The sequence below is a fragment of the Glandiceps talaboti genome, chromosome 18 (assembly GCF_964340395.1).
Source record: "Glandiceps talaboti chromosome 18, keGlaTala1.1, whole genome shotgun sequence".
Lineage (NCBI taxonomy): Eukaryota > Metazoa > Hemichordata > Enteropneusta > Spengelidae > Glandiceps > Glandiceps talaboti.
The window spans coordinates 21,106,942-21,132,191 of record NC_135566.1 but is presented as its reverse complement, the minus strand read 5'-3'; the positions used below and the strand labels follow the sequence as shown (position 1 = coordinate 21,132,191).

At 37.8% G+C, this 25,250-nt stretch overlaps 3 protein-coding genes across 3 annotated transcripts in view; 2 read left to right on the top strand and 1 right to left on the bottom strand.

Moving 5' to 3' along the window:
• Nucleotides 1–15,800, top strand: part of LOC144448938 (ABC transporter G family member 20-like) — a 66,201-nt gene extending 50,401 nt beyond the window's left edge. Inside the window, exons 17-19 of the mRNA XM_078139320.1 lie at nt 4,487–4,646; nt 12,291–12,395; nt 13,954–15,800. Of these exons, the coding sequence (XP_077995446.1) occupies nt 4,487–4,646; nt 12,291–12,395; nt 13,954–14,060 (372 nt within the window). The 3' untranslated portion in view covers nt 14,061–15,800. The remainder of the gene's footprint in view (nt 1–4,486; nt 4,647–12,290; nt 12,396–13,953) is intronic.
• Nucleotides 15,801–19,445: 3,645 nt separating this feature from the next.
• On the bottom strand, nt 19,446–20,624 carry LOC144449826 (uncharacterized). Its single transcript, XM_078140400.1, has one exon. It carries the CDS (start codon nt 20,622–20,624, stop codon nt 19,446–19,448), a length of 1,179 nt encoding a protein of 392 aa, XP_077996526.1.
• A 3,432-nt stretch (nt 20,625–24,056) lies between these two features.
• LOC144449825 (sulfotransferase 2A8-like) lies at nt 24,057–24,998 on the top strand. The gene has a single exon (XM_078140399.1). The coding sequence runs from the start codon at nt 24,057–24,059 to the stop codon at nt 24,996–24,998; it is 942 nt and encodes a 313-aa protein (XP_077996525.1).
• The last annotated feature ends 252 nt before the right edge of the window (nt 24,999–25,250 follow it).

The following is a 25,250-nucleotide window of genomic DNA, read 5'->3' as shown; positions in this document are numbered from 1 at the left end:
TACAATTCACCATGTGTTGGTTAATTCTTACAATTCACCATGTGTTGGTTAATTCTTACAATTCACCATGTGTTGGTTAATTCTTACAGTTCACCATGTGTTGGTTAATTCTTACAATTCACCATGTGTTGGTTAATTCTTACAATTCACCATGTGTTGGTTAATTCTTACAGTTCACCATGTGTTGGTTAATTCTTACAATTCACCATGTGTTGGTTAATTCTTACAATTCATCATGTGTTGGTTAATTCTTACAATTCACCATGTGTTGGTTAATTCTTACAATTCACCATGTGTTGGTTAATTCTTACAATTCACCATGTGTTGGTTAATTCTTACAATTCACCATGTGTTGGTTAATTCTTACAATTCACCATGTGTTGGTTAATTCTTACAGTTCACCATGTGTTGGTTAATTCTTACAGTTCACCATGTGTTGGTTAATTCTTACAATTCACCATGTGTTGGTTAATTCTTACAATTCACCATGTGTTGGTTAATTCTTACAGTTCACCATGTGTTGGTTAATTCTTACAGTTCACCATGTGTTGGTTAATTCTTACAATTCACCATGTGTTGGTTAATTCTTACAGTTCACCATGTGTTGGTTAATTCTTACAATTCACCATGTGTTGGTTAATTCTTACAATTCACCATGTGTTGGTTAATTCTTACAATTCACCATGTGTTGGTTAATTCTTACAATTCACCATGTGTTGGTTAATTCTTACAATTCACCATGTGTTGGTTAATTCTTACAATTCACCATGTGTTGGTTAATTCTTACAGTTCACCATGTGTTGGTTAATTCTTACAATTCACCATGTGTTGGTTAATTCTTACAATTCACCATGTGTTGGTTAATTCTTACAATTCACCATGTGTTGGTTAATTCTTACAATTCACCATGTGTTGGTTAATTCTTACAATTCACCATGTGTTGGTTAATTCTTACAGTTCACCATGTGTTGGTTAATTCTTACAATTCACCATGTGTTGGTTAATTCTTACAATTCACCATGTGTTGGTTAATTCTTACAATTCATCATGTGTTGGTTAATTCTTACAATTCACCATGTGTTGGTTAATTCTTACAGTTCACCATGTGTTGGTTAATTCTTACAGTTCACCATGTGTTGGTTAATTCTTACAATTCACCATGTGTTGGTTAATTCTTACAATTCACCATGTGTTGGTTAATTCTTACAATTCACCATGTGTTGGTTAATTCTTACAGTTCACCATGTGTTGGTTAATTCTTACAGTTCACCATGTGTTGGTTAATTCTTACAATTCACCATGTGTTGGTTAATTCTTACAATTCACCATGTGTTGGTTAATTCTTACAATTCACCATGTGTTGGTTAATTCTTACAATTCACCATGTGTTGGTTAATTCTTACAATTCACCATGTGTTGGTTAATTCTTACAATTTACCATGTGTTGGTTAATTCTTACAGTTCACCATGTGTTGGTTAATTCTTACAGTTCACCATATGTTGGTTAATTCTTACAATTCACCATGTGTTGGTTAATTCTTACAATTCACCATGTGTTGGTTAATTTTTACAATTCACCATGTGTTGGTTAATTCTTACAGTTCACCATGTGTTGGTTAATTGTTACAGTTCACCATGTGTTGGTTAATTCTTACAATTCACCATGTGTTGGTTAATTCTTACAGTTCATCATGTGTTGGTTAATTCTTACAATTCACCATGTGTTGGTTAATTCTTACAGTTCACCATGTGTTGGTTAATTCTTACAGTTCACCATGTGTTGGTTAATTCTTACAATTCACCATGTGTTGGTTAATTCTTACAATTCACCATGTGTTGGTTAATTCTTACAGTTCACCATGTGTTGGTTAATTCTTACAATTCACCATGTGTTGGTTAATTCTTACAGTTCACCATGTGTTGGTTAATTCTTACAATTTACCATGTGTTGGTTAATTCTTACAATTCATCATGTGTTGGTTAATTCTTACAATTCATCATGTGTTGGTTAATTCTTACAATTCACCATGTGTTGGTTAATTCTTACAGTTCACCATGTGTTGGTTAATTCTTACAATTCACCATGTGTTGGTTAATTCTTACAATTCACCATGTGTTGGTTAGTTCTTACAGTTCACCATGTGTTGGTTAATTCTTACAATTCACCATGTGTTGGTTAATTCGTACAATTCACCATGTGTTGGTTAATTCTTACAATTCACCATGTGTTGGTTAATTCTTACAATTCACCATGTGTTGGTTAATTCTTACAATTCACCATGTGTTGGTTAATTCTTACAATTCACCATGTGTTGGTTAATTCTTACAATTCACCATGTGTTGGTTAATTCTTACAATTCACCATGTGTTGGTTAATTCTTACAATTCATCATGTGTTGGTTAATTCTTACAATTCACCACGTGTTGGTTAATTCTTACAATTCACCACGTGTTGGTTAATTCTTACAATTCACCATGTGTTGGTTAATTCTTACAATTCACCATGTGTTGGTTAATTCTTACAGTTCACCATGTGTTGGTTAATTCTTACAATTCACCATGTGTTGGTTAATTCTTACAATTCACCATGTGTTGGTTAATTCTTACAGTTCACCATGTGTTGGTTAATTCTTACAATTCATCATGTGTTGGTTAATTCTTACAATTCACCATGTGTTGGTTAGTTCTTACAGTTCACCATGTGTTGGTTAATTCTTACAATTCACCATGTGTTGATTAATTCTTACAATTCACCATGTGTTGGTTAATTCTTACAATTCACCATGTGTTGGTTAATTCTTACAATTCACCATGTGTTGGTTAATTCTTACAATTCACCATGTGTTGGTTAATTCTTACAATTCACCATGTGTTGGTTAATTCTTACAATTCATCATGTGTTGGTTAATTCTTACAATTCACCATGTGTTGGTTAATTCTTACAATTCACCATGTGTTGGTTAATTCTTACAGTTCACCATGTGTTGGTTAATTCTTACAATTCATCATGTGTTGGTTAATTCTTACAATTCATCATGTGTTGGTTAATTCTTACAATTCACCATGTGTTGGTTAATTCTTACAGTTCACCATGTGTTGGTTAATTCTTACAATTCACCATGTGTTGGTTAATTCTTACAATTCACCATGTGTTGGTTAATTCTTACAGTTCACCATGTGTTGGTTAATTCTTACAATTCACCATGTGTTGGTTAATTCTTACAATTCACCATGTGTTGGTTAATTCTTACAGTTCACCATGTGTTGGTTAATTCTTACAATTCACCATGTGTTGGTTAATTCTTACAATTCATCGTGTGTTGGTTAATTCTTACAATTCACCATGTGTTGGTTAATTCTTACAATTCACCATGTGTTGGTTAATTCTTGCAATTCATCATGTGTTGGTTAATTCTTACAATTCACCATGTGTTGGTTAATTCTTACAATTCATCATGTGTTGGTTAATTCTTACAGTTCACCATGTGTTGGTTAATTCTTACAGTTCACCATGTGTTGGTTAATTCTTACAGTTCATCATGTGTTGGTTAATTCTTACAATTCATCATGTGTTGGTTAATTCTTACAATTCACCATGTGTTGGTTAATTCTTACAATTCACCATGTGTTGGTTAATTCTTACAATTCACCATGTGTTGGTTAATTCTTACAGTTCACCATGTGTTGGTTAATTCTTACAATTCACCATGTGTTGGTTAATTCTTACAATTCACCATATGTTGGTTAATTCTTACAATTCACCATGTGTTGGTTAATTCTTACAATTCACCATGTGTTGGTTAATTCTTACAGTTCACCATGTGTTGGTTAATTCTTACAATTCACCATGTGTTGGTTAATTCTTACAATTCACCATGTGTTGGTTAATTCTTACAATTCACCATGTGTTGGTTAATTCTTACAATTCACCATGTGTTGGTTAATTCTTACAATTCACCATGTGTTGGTTAATTCTTAGAATTCATCATGTGTTGGTTTATTATTCGGACTTATGGATTGGGTTCCGTCCGTCCGTGAGTGCGTCCGTGTGTCCGTCTGTCTGTCCGTCCAGAGCCGTTTCTTGTAGATGCCTGGACCGATTTTTTTCAAACTTGGTACAAGGGCAACATACACCAGGTCCCCCCCCCCCCTTGTACCTGACTCATCCTTTATTGTTGAATGGTTTATTCCATGACGTCATCTTGAAGAGTAGGCGTGTTCCATGTCCAACGAGCAGACACAACATATCTAAGTCTGTTTGATTTAGGTTCACAAGTGTTGTTGCGTGATCAGAATAGTGATATCAAGAAATTGCAACATAAACTGCAAGTTCTTTAAAACCCAATCATAGCAGGGATTATGTCATTCTCAATGACTTGTTCACCATATGTTGGTTAATTCTTACAATTCACCATGTGTTGGTTAATTCACCATGTGTTGGTTTATAATTATCACAATAACCATGTGTTGGTTATAATTCTTACAGGTTCCATGTGTTGGTTCATTGGGTGCTCTGTTTTTCCTGACAATCTTGCAAGGTCTGTGTGGTATGGCTTTTGGATTATTGATATCAGCTGTCTGTGATGATGAAAATAGTGCTGTACAAGCTTCCTTGGGATCCTTCTATCCAAATATGCTACTCAGTGGTAAGTTGCCTCAATATATACATAATGCTATCTTGTCATCATTAGCTCCAACGGGTGCCAAAGCCTGAGGGGAGGAGGGCTAACTGTGTTGGTTCTGTCCATGAGTCTGTGCTTGTGTGAACCTTTATCTCTGAAATACATGAACCAATTTCAGCCAAACCTTGCACAAATGTGTGCACAAAAATCACAATCAGCACACGTTTGATGTGTGTGTTGACTCAACAGATGTTTGCTCACTGACAGGCTAAGCATGGAAAAAAGCTGAGTCCCTGATGAGCACCAGGCCATGGCTGCCAATGGTTTAGTTGTAGTATTTATTACCCAGTCATCTTTGTGGGTCTCTAGGTATGAGAATAAGGCAAGTGGTCACAATGGAACATGGGTAATAAAAGTACTGCCTTCAACGTTATTTGGTAAAACCTTCAGGGCAGATAACATTCCAAATATGGCCTAACCACCTTGCTTTGTTTACATTTACTACTTGGAAGTCTATGGAGTTGGAGACTGATGTTCATCGCAACGTGAAACTGCCAATATCGTACGGCAACTATGTATACGCTTTGAATTTTTACAACAGTCTAGTGAAGTTACTGCAACAAATGAGGCAATTGAAGAACCTGCAATTTAGGAACCCGTATCTGAATGACGTGTCGGACAAGGAAACAAATCAGAGTTGTAATATTGCCCCGGTACGTATGTAATGTTATGAGCATGTGAGACTAGACTAAGTTCATATACGACACATTATGATTACTGTGATCATCTCCACTCACACTGCAGTGGAGATGATTGTAGTAATCATAATCGTATCCGAACTAGACTAGAGTTGAACACCAAAACTGAGCTACGAAAACATGAACATTAAGCAAGCTTGTGCAATCAATTTGAACTTACAAGTTCACATTGTGTCAATTATTTGAAAAATCAACTCCAAGAAAATTAAATCTCTGATAACTTGCATGTAATCGTCACTTGTGTGTTTTCATGTAGCATTATTTTGTCAGTTTCCCTTTCGTCATTGATTTCCCAATCGGGCCCCATGTAATGTTTATTGTGATCATCCCCCGTCCTGCTTCTAGCGGTGTATGGGACTCAATTCTGACCATAACACTAAACAAGGGAGAGTGGAAGAGACATTGTCAGAATCGAGTCCTGACTTATTCCATCTGCAAGCAGGACAAGATCATTCCCAATCCATTTTGCGAAAGTTGTAATCTACTTTTACCATTGGCAATTCTAAGAACTTAAGCATCATAAATAAAGTGATTGCAATTGACGGTCAACTTTGCTTGTACTATGCTCTCATCCTTCAGTATATTTTATTTGGAAAAAAAACACCATGATATTTTCTTTGTATCAGCAGCCAACTTTTAATTCTGCCAAATATTAAAGTGACTGTTTAATATTGTGATTGAGATAGACCATAACACACCTGCTGAAGTTACATCCAGTCTAGATCTGTATAAACCTATCTCTTCAAACAGTTTTTTAGTACAACTGAACTGATAAGGTTCAGTAGTGCTATCGGCATGGCATAGTGTCTGTCTATCTATCTGTGTGTGTGTGTGTGTGTGTGTGTGTGTGTGTGTGTGTGTGTGTGTGTGTGTGTGTGTGTGTGTGTGTGTGTGTGTGTGTGTGTGTGTGTGTGTGTGTGTGTGTGTGTGTGTAAACAACTTCAAGTCACAATAACCAATTGCCCTGATATTTGGTGGGTGTATTATCATTGGTTTCTAGGTGGGAAATTGTTGAAATCAAAATGATCTTCCCAATGATGTGTGATTTTGTTCAAAAAATGTGATTTTTGGTCAAAAAACTTAAACTCAAAAACTACTGGGCAGATCGGTTTGAAATTTGGTGGGAACATTCTTAAGCGTATTTAGATTAAGAAATGTTCACGATATGATGATCCCATCAGTGATATACAAATTAGGGCTATAAATGTGTCTTTTTGGTCAAAAATCTACTTAGCAGATTGGGCTGAAATTTAATGGGGATGCACCTTGGAGTATATAGATGAAAAAATATTGAGCATATAATGATTTCATCAGTAATATGCAAATTAGGTGTAAAAATCTCTGAATTTTGGTCAAAAATTCGTATCTCAAAAGGTACTTGGTCTTTGAGACTGAAATTGGTGAGGTGTTTCTAGACTGAAGTATTATTCTGCAGATTTTCTTCAAAACATTAGGGATAACATCAGGATAACATCAGGATAACATCAGGATAACATCAGGGATTTTAGACAGAGGAATGAACATTAAAAAAAAATTTACACAGATATGTCTAGCAACATGACCACACCCATAGCAACAGCCAAATGATCACATATATTACATAGATAACAACAGGGTTGTACAGGCAACTGGATAATCATTCAGCAAATGAACACCTATACCTAGCATGGATCAGCATGTGGTTAAACATTTTTAAAAAGTGTACAGTTGTGCTACAACACCATTGGCGGTATTTTTTCCATGAAATCTTTAGTTTTCAAATTTTATTTGTCAATACAGTGATTTATTTTTTAATGACAGACTCAGTATTGGAATTTTTAATTAGTTGAAAGCTGACCTTAACCATAAGTATTACATAACATCATGTTTGATTTAGGCAAAATATATTGACAAACAAAATTTCAAATCAGTCAAACTTCTCTCTTTTTAGGAAATGGCTGACTATGTGGCATTGGCTGCATTTTGAAGAATATGGCATATTGGTTTACTGTACCTGTAACTAAAAAATAAATTACTGTACTACTGTGAAAGAGCAAAACTGAAGAACTGTAAACAAGCTTCATTAAAGGAGAGGAAAATTTGATCCTGGCAAACTTGGCACTTTTTGTGTGATAATTAGACTGTCGACAGTCGCTCGCGCCCTTTTTTCCTACGTTTTATCTAAACTCCGGTCTGGCGCAACACTAGTATAATCGCAAACTGATTTCGAGGGCCGAATTGCGAAGGCCCAAGCTCGGCCTTCGGCCCTTGATCACTCGGGCCTTCGGCCCTCGATATCAGTTTGCGATTAGACTAGTGTTGCGCCGGAGCGGAGTTTAGATAAAACGTAGGGGGAAAAAAGGTGCGAGCGACTGTCGACAGTCTATGTGATAATTTGATCCTGGCAAACTTGGCACACTTTTTGTGTGATAATTTGATCCTGGCAAACTTGGCACAGTTTTTGTGTGATAATTTGTATTTTTATACCAATGTAATTACTTGTTGCAATAAAGAATTCTAAAAATACCTAGTACCTGTTTTTTGTTTGTTCTCATGGTAACTTCTAACAACTAATACTGTTAGCACACCTTTACATTTTGGTATTCCAGTATTCACACTATTCAGGTACATATGATATGTAGCTTTCCAAATGATGTGTCGTTATCAACAATTTAACATGTGATTATCTTATCGCTATCAGACACCTAAATATAGGTTAAAGTTTGGTCCATTTTTCATGCCCCTCATTTTTTTGAAATAGCCCCTTTTTTTCAAACACTATATATCATGAATTATAACAACCCTAATTTGGCTTTTTATAGCTTCTGATTGGATGGTATCTGCCCATCCTTAGGTGCATATGCAATATTTGGAATGTTATCTGCCCCTATTCACCCATCCTCAGGTGTGTAATGCCCATATTTAGAATGTTATCTGCCCCCTATCCACCCATCTTCAGTGCATATGCCATATTTAGAATGTTATCTGCCCCCTATCCACCCATCCTCAGTGCATATGCCATATTTGGAATGTTATCTGCCCCTTTTTCACCCATCCTCAGGTGTGTAATGCCCATATTTAGAATGTTATCTGCCCCCTATCCACCCATCCTCAGTGCATATGCCATATTTGGAATGGTATCTGCCCCTTTTTCACCCATCCTCAGGTGTGTAATGCCCATATTTAGAATGCTATCTGCCCCCTATCCACCCATCCTAAAATTGAACATTTTATGAAAGGCTTTGATCTGTTTCAAAAGTTGCTTTTGCTAATGGATAAAAAGCCATTTTCAGATTGGTTTACATGTTAGGTATAATTATAACAACTCACCAACTAACTAATCGACAGAAATCATGTTTGTTTGTAGCAAACTGTGGAAGGAAAATCATGATCAAAGAATGTAGCAATCCATAACACGCATGGTTGCATCATTGAATAAACTGAAGAACATTGAAACATTGAAACATTTTGTTCATATTGTACCGGACAATTGTGTTTAATTGACACAAATATTTTACTTTCCCAAAGGGGTGAGTGAGAATGATAGTCTACTTTCCCAAAGAGGCGAATGAGAATGACAGTCTACTTACCCAAAGAGGCGAGTGAGAATGACAGTCTACTTACCCAAACGGGCGAGTGAGAATGACAGTCTACTTACCCAAACGGGTGAGTGAGAATGATAGTCTACTTGCCCAAACGGGTGAGTGAGAATGACAGTCTACTTGCCCAAACGGGTGAGTGAGAATGACAGTCTACTTGCCCAAACGGGCGAGTGAGAATGACAGTCAACTTGCCCAAACGGGTGAGTGAGAATGATAGTCTACTTGCCCAAACGGGTGAGTGAGAATGACAGTCTACTTACCCAAATGGATGAGTGAGAATGACAGTCTACTTGCCCAAACGGGTGAGTGAGAATGATAGTCTACTTGCCCAAACGGGCGAGTGAGAATGACAGTCTACTTGCCCAAACGGGCCAGTGAGAATGACAGTCAACTTGCCCAAACGGGTGAGTGAGAATGATAGTCTACTTGCCCAAACGGGCGAGTGTGAATGACAGTCTACTTTCCCAAAGGGGCGAGTGAGAATGACAGTCTACTTGCCCAAACGGGCGAGTGAGAATGACAGTCTACTTTCCCAAACGGGCGAGTGAGAATGACAGTCTACTTACCCAAAGAGGCGAGTGAGAATGACAGTCTACTTACCCAAAGAGGCGAGTGAGAATGACAGTCTACTTACCCAAACGGGCGAGTGAGAATGACAGTCTACTTACCCAAAGAGGCGAGTGAGAATGACAGTCTACTTGCCCAAACGGGCGAGTGAGAATGATAGTCTACTTACCCAAACGGGCGAGTGAGAATGACAGTCTACTTGCCCAAATGGGCGAGTGAGAATGACAGTCTACTTACCCAAAGAGGCGAGTGAGAATGACAGTCTACTTACCCAAAGAGGCGAGTGAGAATGACAGTCTACTTACCCAAAGAGGCGAGTGAGAATGACAGTCTACTTACCCAAAGAGGCGAGTGAGAATGACAGTCTACTTACCCAAAGAGGCGAGTGAGAATGACAGTCTACTTGCCCAAACGGGCGAGTGAGAATGATAGTCTACTTACCCAATGGGCGAGTGAGAATGACAGTCTACTTGCCCAAACGGGCGAGTGAGAATGACAGTCTACTTACCCAAAGAGGCGAGTGAGAATGACAGTCTACTTACCCAAAGAGGCGAGTGAGAATGACAGTCTACTTACCCAAACGGGCGAGTGAGAACGACAGTCTACTTACCCAAACGGGCGAGTGAGAATGACAGTCTACTTACCCAAAGAGGCGAGTGAGAATGACAGTCTACTTGCCCAAACGGGCGAGTGAGAATGATAGTCTACTTACCCAAACGGGCGAGTGAGAATGACAGTCTACTTGCCCAAACGGGCGAGTGAGAATGACAGTCTACTTGCCCAAACGGGCGAGTGAGAATGACAGTCTACTTGCCCAAACGGGCGAGTGAGAATGATAGTCTACTTGCCCAAACGGGCGAGTGAGAATGAGTCTACTTGCCCAAACGGGCGAGTGAGAATGACAGTCTACTTACCCAAACGGGCGAGTGAGAATGATAGCCTACTTGCCCAAACGGGCGAGTGAGAATGACAGTCTACTTGCCCAAACGGGCGAGTGAGAATGACAGTCTACTTGCCCAAACGGGCAAGTGAGAATGACAGTCTACTTACCCAAAGGGGCGAGTGAGAATGACAGTCTACTTACCCAAAGGGGCGAGTGAGAATGACAGTCTACTTTCCCAAACGGGCGAGTGAGAATGACAGTCTACTTTCCCAAACGGGCGAGTGAGAATGACAGTCTACTTGCCCAAACGGGCGAGTGAAAATGACAGTCTACTTGCCCAAACGGGCGAGTGAGAATGACAGTCTACTTACCCAAAGGGGCGAGTGAGAATGACAGTCTACTTGCCCAAACGGGCAAGTGAGAATGACAGTCTACTTGCCCAAACAGGCGAGTGAGAATGACAGTCTAATTTCCCAAAGGGGTGAGTGAAAATGATAGTCTAATTTCCCAAACGGACGAGTGAGAATGACAGTCTACTTGCCCAAACGGGCGAGTGAGAATGACAGTCTACTTACCCAAAGGGGCGAGTGAGAATGACAGTCTACTTACCCAAAGGGGCGAGTGAGAATGATAGTCTACTTACCCAAAGGGGCGAGTGAGAATGACAGTCTACTTTCCCAAAGGGGCGAGTGAGAATGACAGTCTACTTACCCAAAGGGGCGAGTGAGAATGATAGTCTACTTACCCAAAGAGGCGAGTGAGAATGACAGTCTACTTACCCAAAGAGGCGAGTGAGAATGACAGTCTACTTACCCAAACGGGCGAGTGAGAATGACAGTCTACTTACCCAAAGAGGCGAGTGAGAATGACAGTCTACTTACCCAAAGAGGCGAGTGAGAATGACAGTCTACTTACCCAAACGGGCGAGTGAGAATGACAGTCTACTTACCCAAAGAGGCGAGTGAGAATGACAGTCTACTTGCCCAAACGGGCGAGTGAGAATGACAGTCTACTTACCCAAAGGGGCGAGTGAGAATGACAGTCTACTTACCCAAAGGGGCGAGTGAGAATGATAGTCTACTTACCCAAACGGGCGAGTGAGAATGACAGTCTACTTTCCCAAAGGGGCGAGTGAGAATGACAGTCTACTTGCCCAAACGGGCAAGTGAGAATGACAGTCTACTTGCCCAAACGGGCGAGTGAGAATGACAGTCTAATTTCCCAAAGGGGCGAGTGAAAATGATAGTCTAATTTCCCAAAGGGGCGAGTGAGAATGATAGTCTACTTGCCCGGAACTTCATTGGACTTGTCAAGCCCTGGGTGCATATGTCCATGTTTAGAAAGTTACCTGTCCCTATCCACCAATTCTACAGGTGCATATGCCCATATTTAGAATTTTATCTACCCTCCCTATCAACCCAGTTTTTAAGTCATATACCCATATTTGGAATATTGTCTTCTCCCATCCACCAATTCCTCACATGCATACATGTGTATGCCCATATTTGGAATATTGTCTTCTCCCATCGACCAATTCCTCACATGCATACATGTGTATGCCCATATTTGGAATATTGTCTTCTCCCATCCACCAATTCCTCACATGCATACATGTGTATGCCCATATTTGGAATATTATCTGCCCCCCCTTATCCACCCAGTCTTCAGGTGCATGTATGCCCATATTTGGAATGTTATTTGCCCTTCTTATCTACCTAATTCTTGAGGTGCATATGCCCAATCTAGGATGTTATCTGCCATCCGTATGCTCGATAATGTGCCTTTCAATTTTAGTGTACATATGATGGATATTGAACAAAACATTTGTAGTCAATGGTACACTTGACTTCTTTGTTATGATGTCATAATTTCCTTTCAGGTTTAATCTGGCCACTAGAAGCAATTCCATATCCACTGCGTTATCTCAGTTATTGTCTACCACAAACATTTGCCACTGAGGCGTTGAGGTGTATTATGTTCCGTGGTAAGTTTCAGTTTTAGACAGACATAACTTACACCCAATCTTTCTTTATTGAGGGAGCTAATATGCAATACATATAACATTTGTAGCATATATCACTACTCAAACCATGTACTGGGGCTGAATACTAACATTATTTCAATGATGTAGGTAAAATACTAAGAAACCCCTATTTTATGCCATCAACTATGCTGAATAGGTTATTGATGATGAAATTACTTAGGGCATCTAGATGGAAAATTGTTCAGATGAAAAGTAAACGCATCAGAGATGTGCATTTTGGGTCAAAAAACTTAAACTCCAGAAGTACCTTGCAGATTGGTGTGAAATTTGGTGGGAATGTTCTAGGAGGTGTTTAGTTAAGAATTGTTCATGACATGAAGATTCCATTAGTGATATGCAAATTAGGGCTAAAAATGTGTCTTTTTGGTCAAAAGTCTATCATTCCAAAATTAATGAGCAGGTGGGGCTGGGATTAAGTGGGAATGTTCTGAGGGGTATTTAGATTAATAAGTTTTCTTGACATGATGATCCCATCAATGATATGCAAATTAGGACTAAATGACTTAAACTAAAAGTCTATAATTACAAAAGGTCTATAACACGATCCCATCAATGGTATGCAAATTAGATGTAAAAGTGTCTTTTTTGTCAAAAATAATCTGTAATTCCAAAACTACTGCTTGAGCAGTATTGGCTGAAATTTAGTAAGGATGCATTTGGGGATGTGTAGATGAACCTGGAGTATTTACAACATGATGATATGCAGATTAGGTATACAATCTTAGTATTGGTCTAAAACTAAGCTCTTAAAAACTACATGGTGAATGGGGCTGAAACACGGTGGGAATGTTTCTGTAAAACTATTCTGCAATTATAAACATTTTGACAAACTGGCCCTAGCAACCATGACCACTCCCTTAGCAATAGTGAAATGGTGGTTTAAATTGCAAGATGAAAACTGGGACGGGTAGGCAAGTGAATAAAGATTCCAAAAATATATGCAAATATGCCTAGCAACAAGACCGCAACCATAGCAACAGCCAAATGGTGGTTTATATTGGTAATATAATAACAAGAGTTTATAGGCAAGTGAATGAACATTCAAAAAATGTATGCAAATCTGCCAAGCAACAAGATCATACCCATGGCAACAGCCAAATACAGTTGTGCTACAATACCATTGGTGCTATTTTATATGAATACCATAAATAACCTTGGGTCATTTTGGACCCAGCTATCTAAAATTTAATGTTGGAATCCTCTTATAGGGTAATAGTACATTTGCCAATTGCCACCAATTAGATCAAGTACATACAGGGACTGTTCTGCATAGTGGGATTGGACCACTTTATTCAGAGTTAATGGAGTGAAATGGAATTGAAAACCTGTATGAATTATTAAAATAGGGATTTAACAAAAGATTAGTTGAAATCACATATGGCTCAAAGTTGTGACAAATACTTTAATACTTTAAAAATGACCTTGATGATGTCAAAATTAGAAAGTACAATGTAGATAGTGTAGATTAAATAATGCAATATGTATTGTTTTCATCCAGGTTGGGGCTTAGCATACCTTCAGGTATGGAGAGGATACCTAGTCACTGTAGCATGGGGATGTTTATTTCTGATTGCTGCTAGCACTGTCATCAGACTACGTAAATGAAGAAAGTAATATCAAGATGAACACTTTATTGGATTTTAAAGTAATCCAAAGACAATCTCAGTGCTGGGAAAGTAGGTAATGCTTCAAATATAAATTTCAAATTGGATATTTTGTGGGCATGTGCAAATATGCAATGTTGAATCAATGCAATGTTATAGCTAGATACTTGTAAACTTGAAAGATGTTAGTGAAATGATTTGTACACAGTCAATTTCAAAAATTGTTGAAGAGCTAAGATTGTTAGCATTTATCAATGCAATGTAAAGAATTCAATGATACAACCTTGTGCCCTAAGTGATGTCACTGACTTACAGATGCTCAAGAATATTTTTGAAGTACAAACAATTTTGCTTTTATCCTAACATTTTGAAAGTAAAAATGTATTTAGTGTATGTGATAAGGGTAGAGTGGTACATAGAGTACAACTTAGAGGTCATGATTTATCCTTTACTATAATATTACAAGTAACTAAAAATGTATTTGAGATATAGTGTCCAGAACATTGTGTCTGAAAGGTTAAATTAATGATATTTTGGTTGTGTTTTCACCAGTACCCAAAATGTGGTTGTGTGTGTACACACTTTAAGGTAATCTTTTATGATATTTTGGTTGTGTTTTCACCATCACCCAAAATGTAGTTGTGTGTGTACACACTTTAAGGTAATGTTTTATGATATTTTGGTTGTGTTTTCACCAGTACCCAAAATGTAGTTGTGTGTGTACACACTTTAAGGTAATGTTTTATGATATTTTGGTTGTGTTTTCACCAGCACCCAAAATGTAGTTGTGTGTGTACACACTTTAAGGTAATGTTTTATGATATTGAAGTCTGACATGGTAAATCAAATGTAATAGAAGCATTTTTAGGTCTAATTATTTCAAACCAATTGTAACATTTTGTGTATTTCTTTCAAATGAAAGAATCACTTTCTTGTATATTAAACACCCAAGTGACCCATAGGTAATAGTTTTTACAGACTCCATCATGTGTGACCCTGTGAACAGCTACTGTATTAAAGTGAACTGTGATGCTTGAATTATTGTGAATTATGAGTACTAGTACCTTTGCCACTACAATGCAAAAAGTCCATTTACAATGATTATTGGTCAGATTCTATTGGATATACATACTCTATATTTAAAACTGCATTAGCTGCAACTGGAACCTTTTTAAAAACTATTTTGGTCGGTACAATAACTTACTTGTAACATCGTACACTGTCAACTATTTTGGTAGGTAAAATAACTTACTTGTAACATTGTACACTGTCAACTATTTTGGTAGGTACAATAACTTACTTGTAATACCGTACACTGTCAACTATTTTGGTAGGTACAATAACTTACTTGTAACATCGTACACTGTCAACTATTTTGGTAGGTACAATAACTTACTTGTAACATCGTACACTGTCAACTATTTTGGTAGGTACAATAACTTACTTGTAACATCATACACTGTCAACTATTTTGGTGGGTACAATAACTTACTTGTAATACCGTACACTGTCAACTATTTTGGTAGGTACAATAACTTACTTGTAACATCGTACACTGTCAACTATTTTGGTAGGTACAATAACTTACTTGTAACATCGTACACTGTCAACTATTTTGGTAGGTACAATAACTTACTTGTAACATCATACACTGTCAACTATTTAGGTAGGTACAATAACTTACTTGTAACATCGTACACTGTCAACTATTTTGGTAGGTACAATAACTTACTTGTAACATCGTACACTGTCAACTATTTTGGTAGGTACAATAACTTACTTGTAATATCGTACACTGTCAACTATTTTGGTAGGTACAATAACTTACTTGTAACATTGTACACTGTCAAATATTTTGGTAGGTACAATAACTTACTTGTAATATCGTACACTGTCAACTATTTTGGTAGGTACAATAACTTACTTGTAACATCATACACTGTCAACTATTTTGGTAGGTACAATAACTTACTTGTAACGTCGTACACTGTCAACAGGATAGCATTACCTGTGTTAGGTACAATAACTTACTTGTAACATCGTACACTGTCAACTATTTTGGTAGGTACAATAACTTACTTGTAACATCGTACACTGTCAACTTGTAACACCGTACACTGTCAACTATTTTGGTAGGTACAATAACTTACTTGTAACATCGTACACTGTCAACTATTTTGGTAGGTACAATAACTTACTTGTAACATCGTACACTGTCAACTATTTTGGTAGGTACAATAACTTACTTGTAATATCGTACACTGTCAACTATTTTGGTAGGTACAATAATTTACTTGTAATACCGTACACTGTCAACTATTTTGGTAGGTACAATAACTTACTTGTAACATCGTACACTGTCAACTATTTTGGTAGGTACAATAACTTACTTGTAATACCGTACACAGTCAACTATTTTGGTAGGTACAATAACTTACATGTACTTGTAATACCGTACACTGTCAACTATTTTGGTAGGTACAATAACTTACTTGTAACATTGTACACTGTCAACTATTTTGTTAGGTAAAATAACTTACTTGTAACATCGTACACTGTCAACTATTTTGGTAGGTACAATAACTTACTTGTAACATCGTACACTATCAACTATTTTGGTAGGTACAATAACTTACTTGTAACATCGTACACTATCAGCTATTTTGGTAGGTACAATAACTTACTTGTAACATCGTACACTATCAACTATTTTGGTAGGTACAATAACTTAATTGTAACATCGTACACTGTCAACAGGATAGCATTACCTGTGTTAGGTACAATAACCTACTTGTAACATCGTACACTGTCAACTATTATGGTAGGTACAATAACTTACTTGTAACATCATACACTGTCAACTATTTTGGTAGGTACAATAACTTACTTGTAATACCGTACACAGTCAACTATTTTGGTAGGTACAATAACTTACTTGTAATACCATACAGTTTTAACATTGTGATAGATTCAAAACCAATCTGTCACTCACTAAGATTTAAACTTGTCACTACACTACCTACAGATAATATTGACTGATACAATGTCTTTTTCATAAGTAACTGACCATAGTTTTAGTGGAATATCTCTTTGGTGGTTTGATAAAAGAATGTCCCAGTTGCTGCTAATACAGGTTTAAAATCTATAATTTGATTAATAACTGTATGGCCATATGTTGCCAAGTGATTACACTTTGAAATAAAAATGTATATGTTATGAAATGAAATGAAATGGTCTGTTCTTGTGTATGTCGTTTGCAAGGTTGTAATGTAGTAAATACTGATACCAAAGGATATTCAGCAAATGTCTTTCTCCAACAACAGGGGGGGGGGGGGGGATATAGATGTATACTTTATATTATGCATGAATGTGAATCAGTAAAATTTCAACAAGTGAATGGTAAACACACCTTTTTGAAGGCTTGAAACGTGAATTGGTGAATATTGCATGACTGGTGAATTGTGGTTCTATACACTTTGTCTTCCAGCCATTTGTCCCAGATGCATCCCCCCCCCCCTCCTTTTATATCAACATAGTCCAAATCATCCAGTGGGATTGATCATGAATGTACATTAAGGATTGACTTACAGTCCATGGATTGATCTCGTAAGCAAACTGTCACATTGGTTCTTTCAAAAAATCATTTAAGACAAGTCGGTAAGGGACCGGTCAGTTTCTCCAGCCTGGGGGGGGGGGGGGGGGGGCGCGGTGGATTCTTAAATCGGGCCGACAAAAAGTCACTGACCCCCCCTATCTGTAAAACCAAAAACAGGCTGACCCCCCCCCCATCACTTAATTCATAAACATGATGACCCCCCCCCCCCCCCCCCTATGTAATATTTGCATGACAGGTATTTTTTTTATCGTGACTCAGTGTGGACTGCTTGACTGTCTTGCATCTACTTTATAAGATCCCAGGTTAGCACTATCATATTTATAATTATTGACTACACAGGGTAAATATATTCGCAAAGGAGTTTAATAGCATCTTGGCTGTGAAAGGTAGGAAAGCTTGAGAAGGGAATATGTACATCTGTTATGGGGGTCCTAGGGGGTCTCCCCCTAGAAGCCCAGGAGGTTTTTAACTCTGAAAAGTCAATTTTTAGACTATTCAGATTTCTGAGCTTTACAAGACAGCACCAACATGTAAAAAGCAACTACATAAGGTTGAAATATTTTTGAAATATAGTTTGATAGGATCTTGACAGTAAGAGGTAGGGGGAAGATCTTGAGACTAGGATGTGTACACCTCATGTGTGGGGGGGGGGTCCTAGGGTAATATTTGAGGTAATATTTCCAAGCTTCAAAAAGCTAACGTAAAACGTTTTTAAATGAGTTTCTCATATCACATAAAATGGACACATTACATTAGTATATAGGGGCATTAATATTGCATGTATAATAAAGTCACCGGTATGTTAGAGAACTTTAGGTGGTCATACCCAGTGTATAATAGTAACTGGAATCTGATGAGATGTGGTGATTTGTAGTGTCAATAGCATGACGAGTAGAACAATTTAGATTAACTTCATTTATAAACTATCTATGAAAATTACCATTACGAAACCTTCAAGTTCACTTTTGCCCCAAACTGCAATATAAGCGAAGCATTGATTGTGAAACAGCCAAGCATTTACATGACATGTTCTGTAACTAGTGTGGTAGGTAGGTAATACCGGTACATGTATATGAATATGTATAGTTAGGTTTGAACTAATAAGTAATGTTAAAGAATTCATGTAAGAAACAGGGACAAGAACAAATATTGACATGTACCACATTTCAGACAAGGCTATATGCCATTGTAGAAAGGATTTTTTTCTTCACAATCACAATCTAAAACACAATGACCCCCCCCCCCCTATCCACAATTTTCAAAACAGCATGACCCCCCCAGGCCGAAGAAACTGACCGGTCCCTAACAATATATCAATAAACTGCACGGAAAGCCGGTCAAACAATAATTTACCAAATATCTATCTATCTATCTGTCTGTCTGTCTGTCTGTCTGTCTGTCTGTCTGTCTGTCTGTCTGTCTGTCTGTCTGTCTGTCTGTCTGTCTGTCTGTCTGTCTGTCCGTCCGTCCGTCCGTCCGTCCGTCCGTCCGTCCGTCCGTCCGTCCGTCCGTCCGTCCGTCCGTCTGTCCGTCCGTCTGTCTGTCCGTCCATCCGTATCGATATATCCATCCATCCATCCATCCATCCATCCATCCATTTATAAATTTACTGGCTAAATTTCATTTTCAGTCTCCTCAATGTTTGGCACTCACTAGCAAAATATTCAGTATGCTGAAGGTGGGTAATAGGTCATGTGAGAAGTGGATGAAGAAACTCTTTAAGTCAATTAATATATAATTGTATTGTTTATGGAATTACTGAAATGCTTGTTAGCTTTCCTTCCATGGCCCAGTCTCGTTATAATAAACATATCGACAGATTTCTCCAAACGTAGAGTCCAGTGTTTTGATATTTTGTGGAGTGTACACTTCTTCCCTTCTGATGAGAGACCAGTAACGTCGTCGTATAACCCGTATCCAAGTATGTATAGTGTAATGACCTGTCCACCATTTCAAATGTCCATTGAAAATCAACTCTGGTCCTGGGTACTCGTGACTTGGTTGAACTAGAGAACTTTCCTCAATATGAATTAAATGTGGGTTAATCTTAGCTAATTCATTTGGAAATAAGATGGAATCACAGTTCCAACACTTCCCTTGATAAATGTGATATCCCTCGTAGAAAAGTTTAAGAAAGAGCGACTTTTTACTAGCTACAATGATTCCATTGTTTAGACCGCGGTACGTTTCTCTACCTAACACAAAGTCATAGTATCGCAAAGAATCAAGTGACTGAACTACAATGACGTCCAAATCCATATAGATGCCACCATGTTCCATTAAAATCTCCAATCTTGCAACGTCTGATTTGTGTGCATTGTTAGTAAGGCTATTACCCAATATTAGTTTGGGTGCTTCCCTAAACACCACTTCTAAAATAGGAATAGTTGTCTTTGCTTCGTTCCAATACCGTCCATGTGGCTCGTAATCTGTATGAAACATGATTTTATCTGCCTTCATTATTCTGTATGCACTTAAAACACTTATGAAGTGGTCAAAACGAAACTCACGGTCTCCAAACCATGTATAATGGGCAATATTTGGTACAACTGTTTTGGTGTAGGGTTTGAGTTTATCTTTCTGCCATGTTTGTGGATGCAACGATTGTACACAGTCATAGCCACCTGTTTGCTTTTGATCATCTGAACTGAGGATACCGTGGAGAACGCCCTCACTGGCATAGATGGGATATTTGATGCACTTAACATCTTTGAGTTTGAGATGGCCACTACTGTGTGAAATATCTACGGGTTCTACAGAGCAATTACAATATCTTTTCGTCCTAAACAGAATCGCCTCTGTCTTGTAAGTACCAGTGATGTTGTATGTATTTCGTCTTATGCACAAATTTAGAGTAATACAAATGACAAATACCAATATTGAAGCCAATTTGAAAAGTCGTAGACATTTTTTAAGAGATGTTGTCGTTGTAAGTCTGACGTCCTCCATACTCCAACACTTCCATCTACATTAGTCAGTCAACTGCAAAAAGTAAAAGTTTAAGATTACCTAAAGTTGCAAAAATTACATTAATGCATAAACCCAATTGCAAGTACATCAACGAGCCTTTCTAGGCACGGTTCAATCAGTTTGGGTGGCTGAAATATCTGTCTACTATAGTTGCTAACGGTATGTATACATTGGTTTGATGTCCGTGTGTCAACAGTATGAATAAACAGTCTAAACAATTTGATAATTTATCAACTGATCGTCACATTGTTGGATTATTATAGGCATTTATAAGCAAGTACAACAGAAGAACACAAAAAACGGGGGGGGGGGGAGGTGTGAGATACAGTTCTGAGGCTGTAATATGCTTTGAAATTGCTACACATACTGCTCCATATAGCGGACATGAAAAATAATATAATTTTGTTATATGCTATTTGTAGACAGTGACACCAAACACCTACGAATACACCGAATCATGTATTATGACTTACTCTATAACATACATGTGTATGGATAATTTTATGTACAGTTATGTTTGTACCCTTACATGAAGTAATATTTAAAAAAAATTATGAAAGAAACAGACAAGAACAAATATATATATGTACCACAGGTTAACGAAACTGACTGGTCCCTGTCATGCGCGTTTGAAAATGTTAGTGTCATGATTTGACAAGTGTCCTGGTTGGAGAGGTACGAGCAGACTACAGCCTGCGCAGATACGTCATTTTCACTGTTGTTTATATTATCATATCAAATCTTTGGTCAATAAACAATATACTGGAGACACCACTGATGTATTCCATGAATTTGCTGACTTTATGTCAGTCCTGTATTCAATTTGTAACAATACATTGTAACTTAATCACATATAAACCTGTGGTGAAATAATTATATTAAATTTAGATATAATAATAACCAGATGTTCGGGTTTGAAATACTAGTATAATAATATAATAACAAATATAATAACCTAGCTCCATTCAATAGAACCTAGCTATCATGTTGTCACACAAGGTTCTATTGAATGGAGCTTCAAAATGATGGTAAAAGACGGCAACCAACATGGTCGACGAGGTATATGACTATGTTCAGTACACTTACCTGTTTTCCAAGGGGCATTGTTAATAATCTTTATTAGCGTGTTGGCATTGATTGCACTGGGTTGGACGCACATGTATGAAACTACGTTCGTCGCCGTTGTTGTATATCGCTAAATGCCGTTGTGTGGTGTTTGGTGTAGAAGTAAAGACTACGGTGATTGTCCAGTATTCATTTGTCTGCCAACTACTTGTCATGGTATCACCAACATATACTGATCAGATGACCTTTGGATAAAGATTGACGGCTTATGAATCATTGATTGGTCAACTAGTGTTTGTATGTACCAAGCAGAGTGATACGACTGTGTAATACTTCTATGTTTGCATAAGTACTTTACTTGCTCATGTGCAAGGTATAGTTTGGACTCCGGGTTGAGGCGCCCTCTCACACAGTCTGGATGCCAATTTTGTTATTTTGAGATGGGGGGGGGGGGGTGGTCACATTTTAGAAAAAGGAGTAGGGGAGGGTCACATTTTACAGCTCAGACATACCCTAAATCCCTCCGCGCCCCCCCCCCCCCGTAATTACTGGAGCCTCCTACCGACCCCCCCCCCCCCCCGGTTGCAACCACGTCTCTTTTCAGGTTTGTGTTCAGGCCTCCTCTTGACCCACGCTTCTTCTTCAATGTCTTTGTGTATTTTCACGTAATGGGACGGTGGTATTAAGGTCAGAGTTCAATGTGGTATGCTGAGAGAAGAAGTGAGAGAAGAATCACGACTTGACAAGTCCGGGTTTGTTTGCAGAAACGACAGCTGGTATACAGTCGCTCAGAAGATAAAACACATCAAAGAATGACATCCACTTTCGGTAGAGTTGACTTCTCAGACAGAGGTAATATTGCAAAGCTTCGAAAAGCTAAAGTAAATATAACTTCTTAAAATACGTTTTCCATGTTATAAAAGTGGGCCTGTAACATTGGTATAGGGGCATTGATATTGCATGAATAGTAAAGTCACTGGTATGTTAGAGCACTTTAGGGCTTCATACCTAGTGTACAATAGAAACTTGAATTTGAGTTGTAGTGTTGATACATGTAGTGTCCGAAATAGGAAGTATATTCATCCCTTCTGACAAATTCATACTTAAGAGACTAGAACAATTTAGATTAAGTTCTTCTATAAACTATCTAATACTTAGTAGTATGAAGATTACCATTACCAAACCTTGAAGTCCACTTTTGCCCCAAAGTGCAAGATAAGTGAAGCACTAATTGTGAAACAGCCAAACAATGTTCTGTAACTAGTGTGGTAGCTAGGTAATACATGTGTATGTATAATTTTATGTACAGTTATGTTTGTACCCTTACATGAAGTAATATTTTAAAAAAAATATGAAAGAAATAGACAAGAACAAATATATATATGTACCACAGGTTAACGAAACTGACTGGTCCCTGTCATGCGTTTGAAAATGTTAGTGTCATGATTTGACAAGTGTCCTGGTTGGAGAGGTACGAGCAGGTTGAACAGTATACTCGAACCTGTGCATCATTTCCCTGCCAAGACATTTTTTTTCTAGCAGCAGTGGTCCATCTTTTTTTCCATTACCCACTCATATCCTGATTTTTTTTCGAGCAACTCCATTTGGCTTCCCCCCCCCCCGAAATCTTCCAAGCCCTCCCCAGGATATCAAATGGTTCACCCCTAATAGGGACGCTCGCACAACTTCGAAGTTTGTTAATATTTGATTGATCTTGAGTAACATTGTATTGTGCGGTCGTTCCTTAAGTAAACAATGTTATCTTGTATGATTGCTTGGATCATATAGGGTCTATGTCCCCTGTATAATTTACTCAGGCATGACCTCTTTAGTGAAGCTGCTAAACATATTAATAATTACAGAAACTTGACAGAAGAACAAAAATTTAAAGAAATAATGAGCAACAAAACTCTAATTATCGCACTTGGAAAATATATCAAACTGAGTAATATAAAAAGGGAGCACCACCTACAAAATACTTATAATATATAATTTGAAATGTCTAATTACCCTTCATTATTATTTTTTCATTAATATTATGTTTCAACTCGTTGAATAGTTATTGTTGTTGTTTGTTTTGTTTTGTAGTCTTTATTATGATGTGTAATGCTACTTTTAAAAAGCCTTTAATTTAAGTGTTATTATTATGATTCTTTTTTTCCCAATTTTATTTTATTTGTACCTTTAACAAATCCCCAGGGTTTTGTTACGTGTAATCAATAAACTAAGCTTGGATAGGAGCCAACGGATTGTCGTACTTTTTCAGTGTGCACTGTCGTCATATATCTATTCTTTATCAAATGCACTATAAGATCCAATCTATAACTTATACACACTGTACTAAACATGGCCTCTGAACAGACCCAACAAGAAACTGTGGACGAAACGATATCATCTGCACAGTTCCGGCATAAAGGTGCCTACTTTCCATTCTACTTTGACGAACGACGATTGAAAGCCGATGTCGTCAGCCAATTCTCGTGGCGTGAGACTGACGTAGTGGTTGTTGGATATCCTAAGTCGGGCACGACGTGGTTGTTGTATTTACTACAAAATATTCAGGACTTTGGCTTGTTACATATAGGTGAGAGCCATGAATCCCTTTACTTCGATTGGTTAGTAACCGATTCAGCTTTAGTGCCAGGTTTACGTGGAAAACTAGCAGCTAAATTTCAAGCCGGTGACTTTCACCTTAAATCACCTCGCTTGACCCGATCCCATTTACCCATTGAATTGTTTCCGTGGAAACAAGCTCGAGACAAAAACGTTAAGATGATTTACATTATGAGAAATCCAAAAGATGTTTGCGTCTCATTGTATCACTATTATACGAAGATTGAACATGGAAAGATGGCACTGGAATGGAATAAGTTTGTAGAAGAATTTATAAAGGGACGAACCCTTTATGGTCCATGGTTGCAACATGTCATTCAATGGAAGACAGTCGGTATAGAAGACAACGTCTTGCAAGTAACATACGAAGATGTGAAAGAAGATATGAGCAACGCTATCCGAAAACTTGGAAATTTCCTACAAGTTGATTTGTCTGATCAAGATATTCAGCGAATAAAGATGGCATGCTCTGTTGAAGGTATGAGAGAATCCATCCACAAGTGTATCATACTGGACAAGGCCATCTTTGACGGCGATGCCAAGCAATTTGTTAGGAAGGGAATTGTTGGTGATTGGAAGAACCATTTCCTAGTGGCTCAGAACGAAATGTTCGACAACGAAATCGTTGGTAGATTGGACGAAGCAGGTATTCACTTGAAGTATGAGTTGACATAATTTTAGAAGTCTTAAATGCGCGAGTGCCGAGTCAGTGTAACCCACTGAACTAGTAGACTTTGAACGTTGAAGAAGGTAGGCGGACATGTGTACACCGGACCTGGTATTCTTGTTAAATATCAGTCATCAATCAGAGTATATAAACCCTTTACTATAGAGCCTTCAGTAATTACAAATGGGATGGCGGGACTAAATCACCGGCACCAGTGCAGTGATCCCCGAGGACTAAATCACGCCTGTGATCCTCGGGGA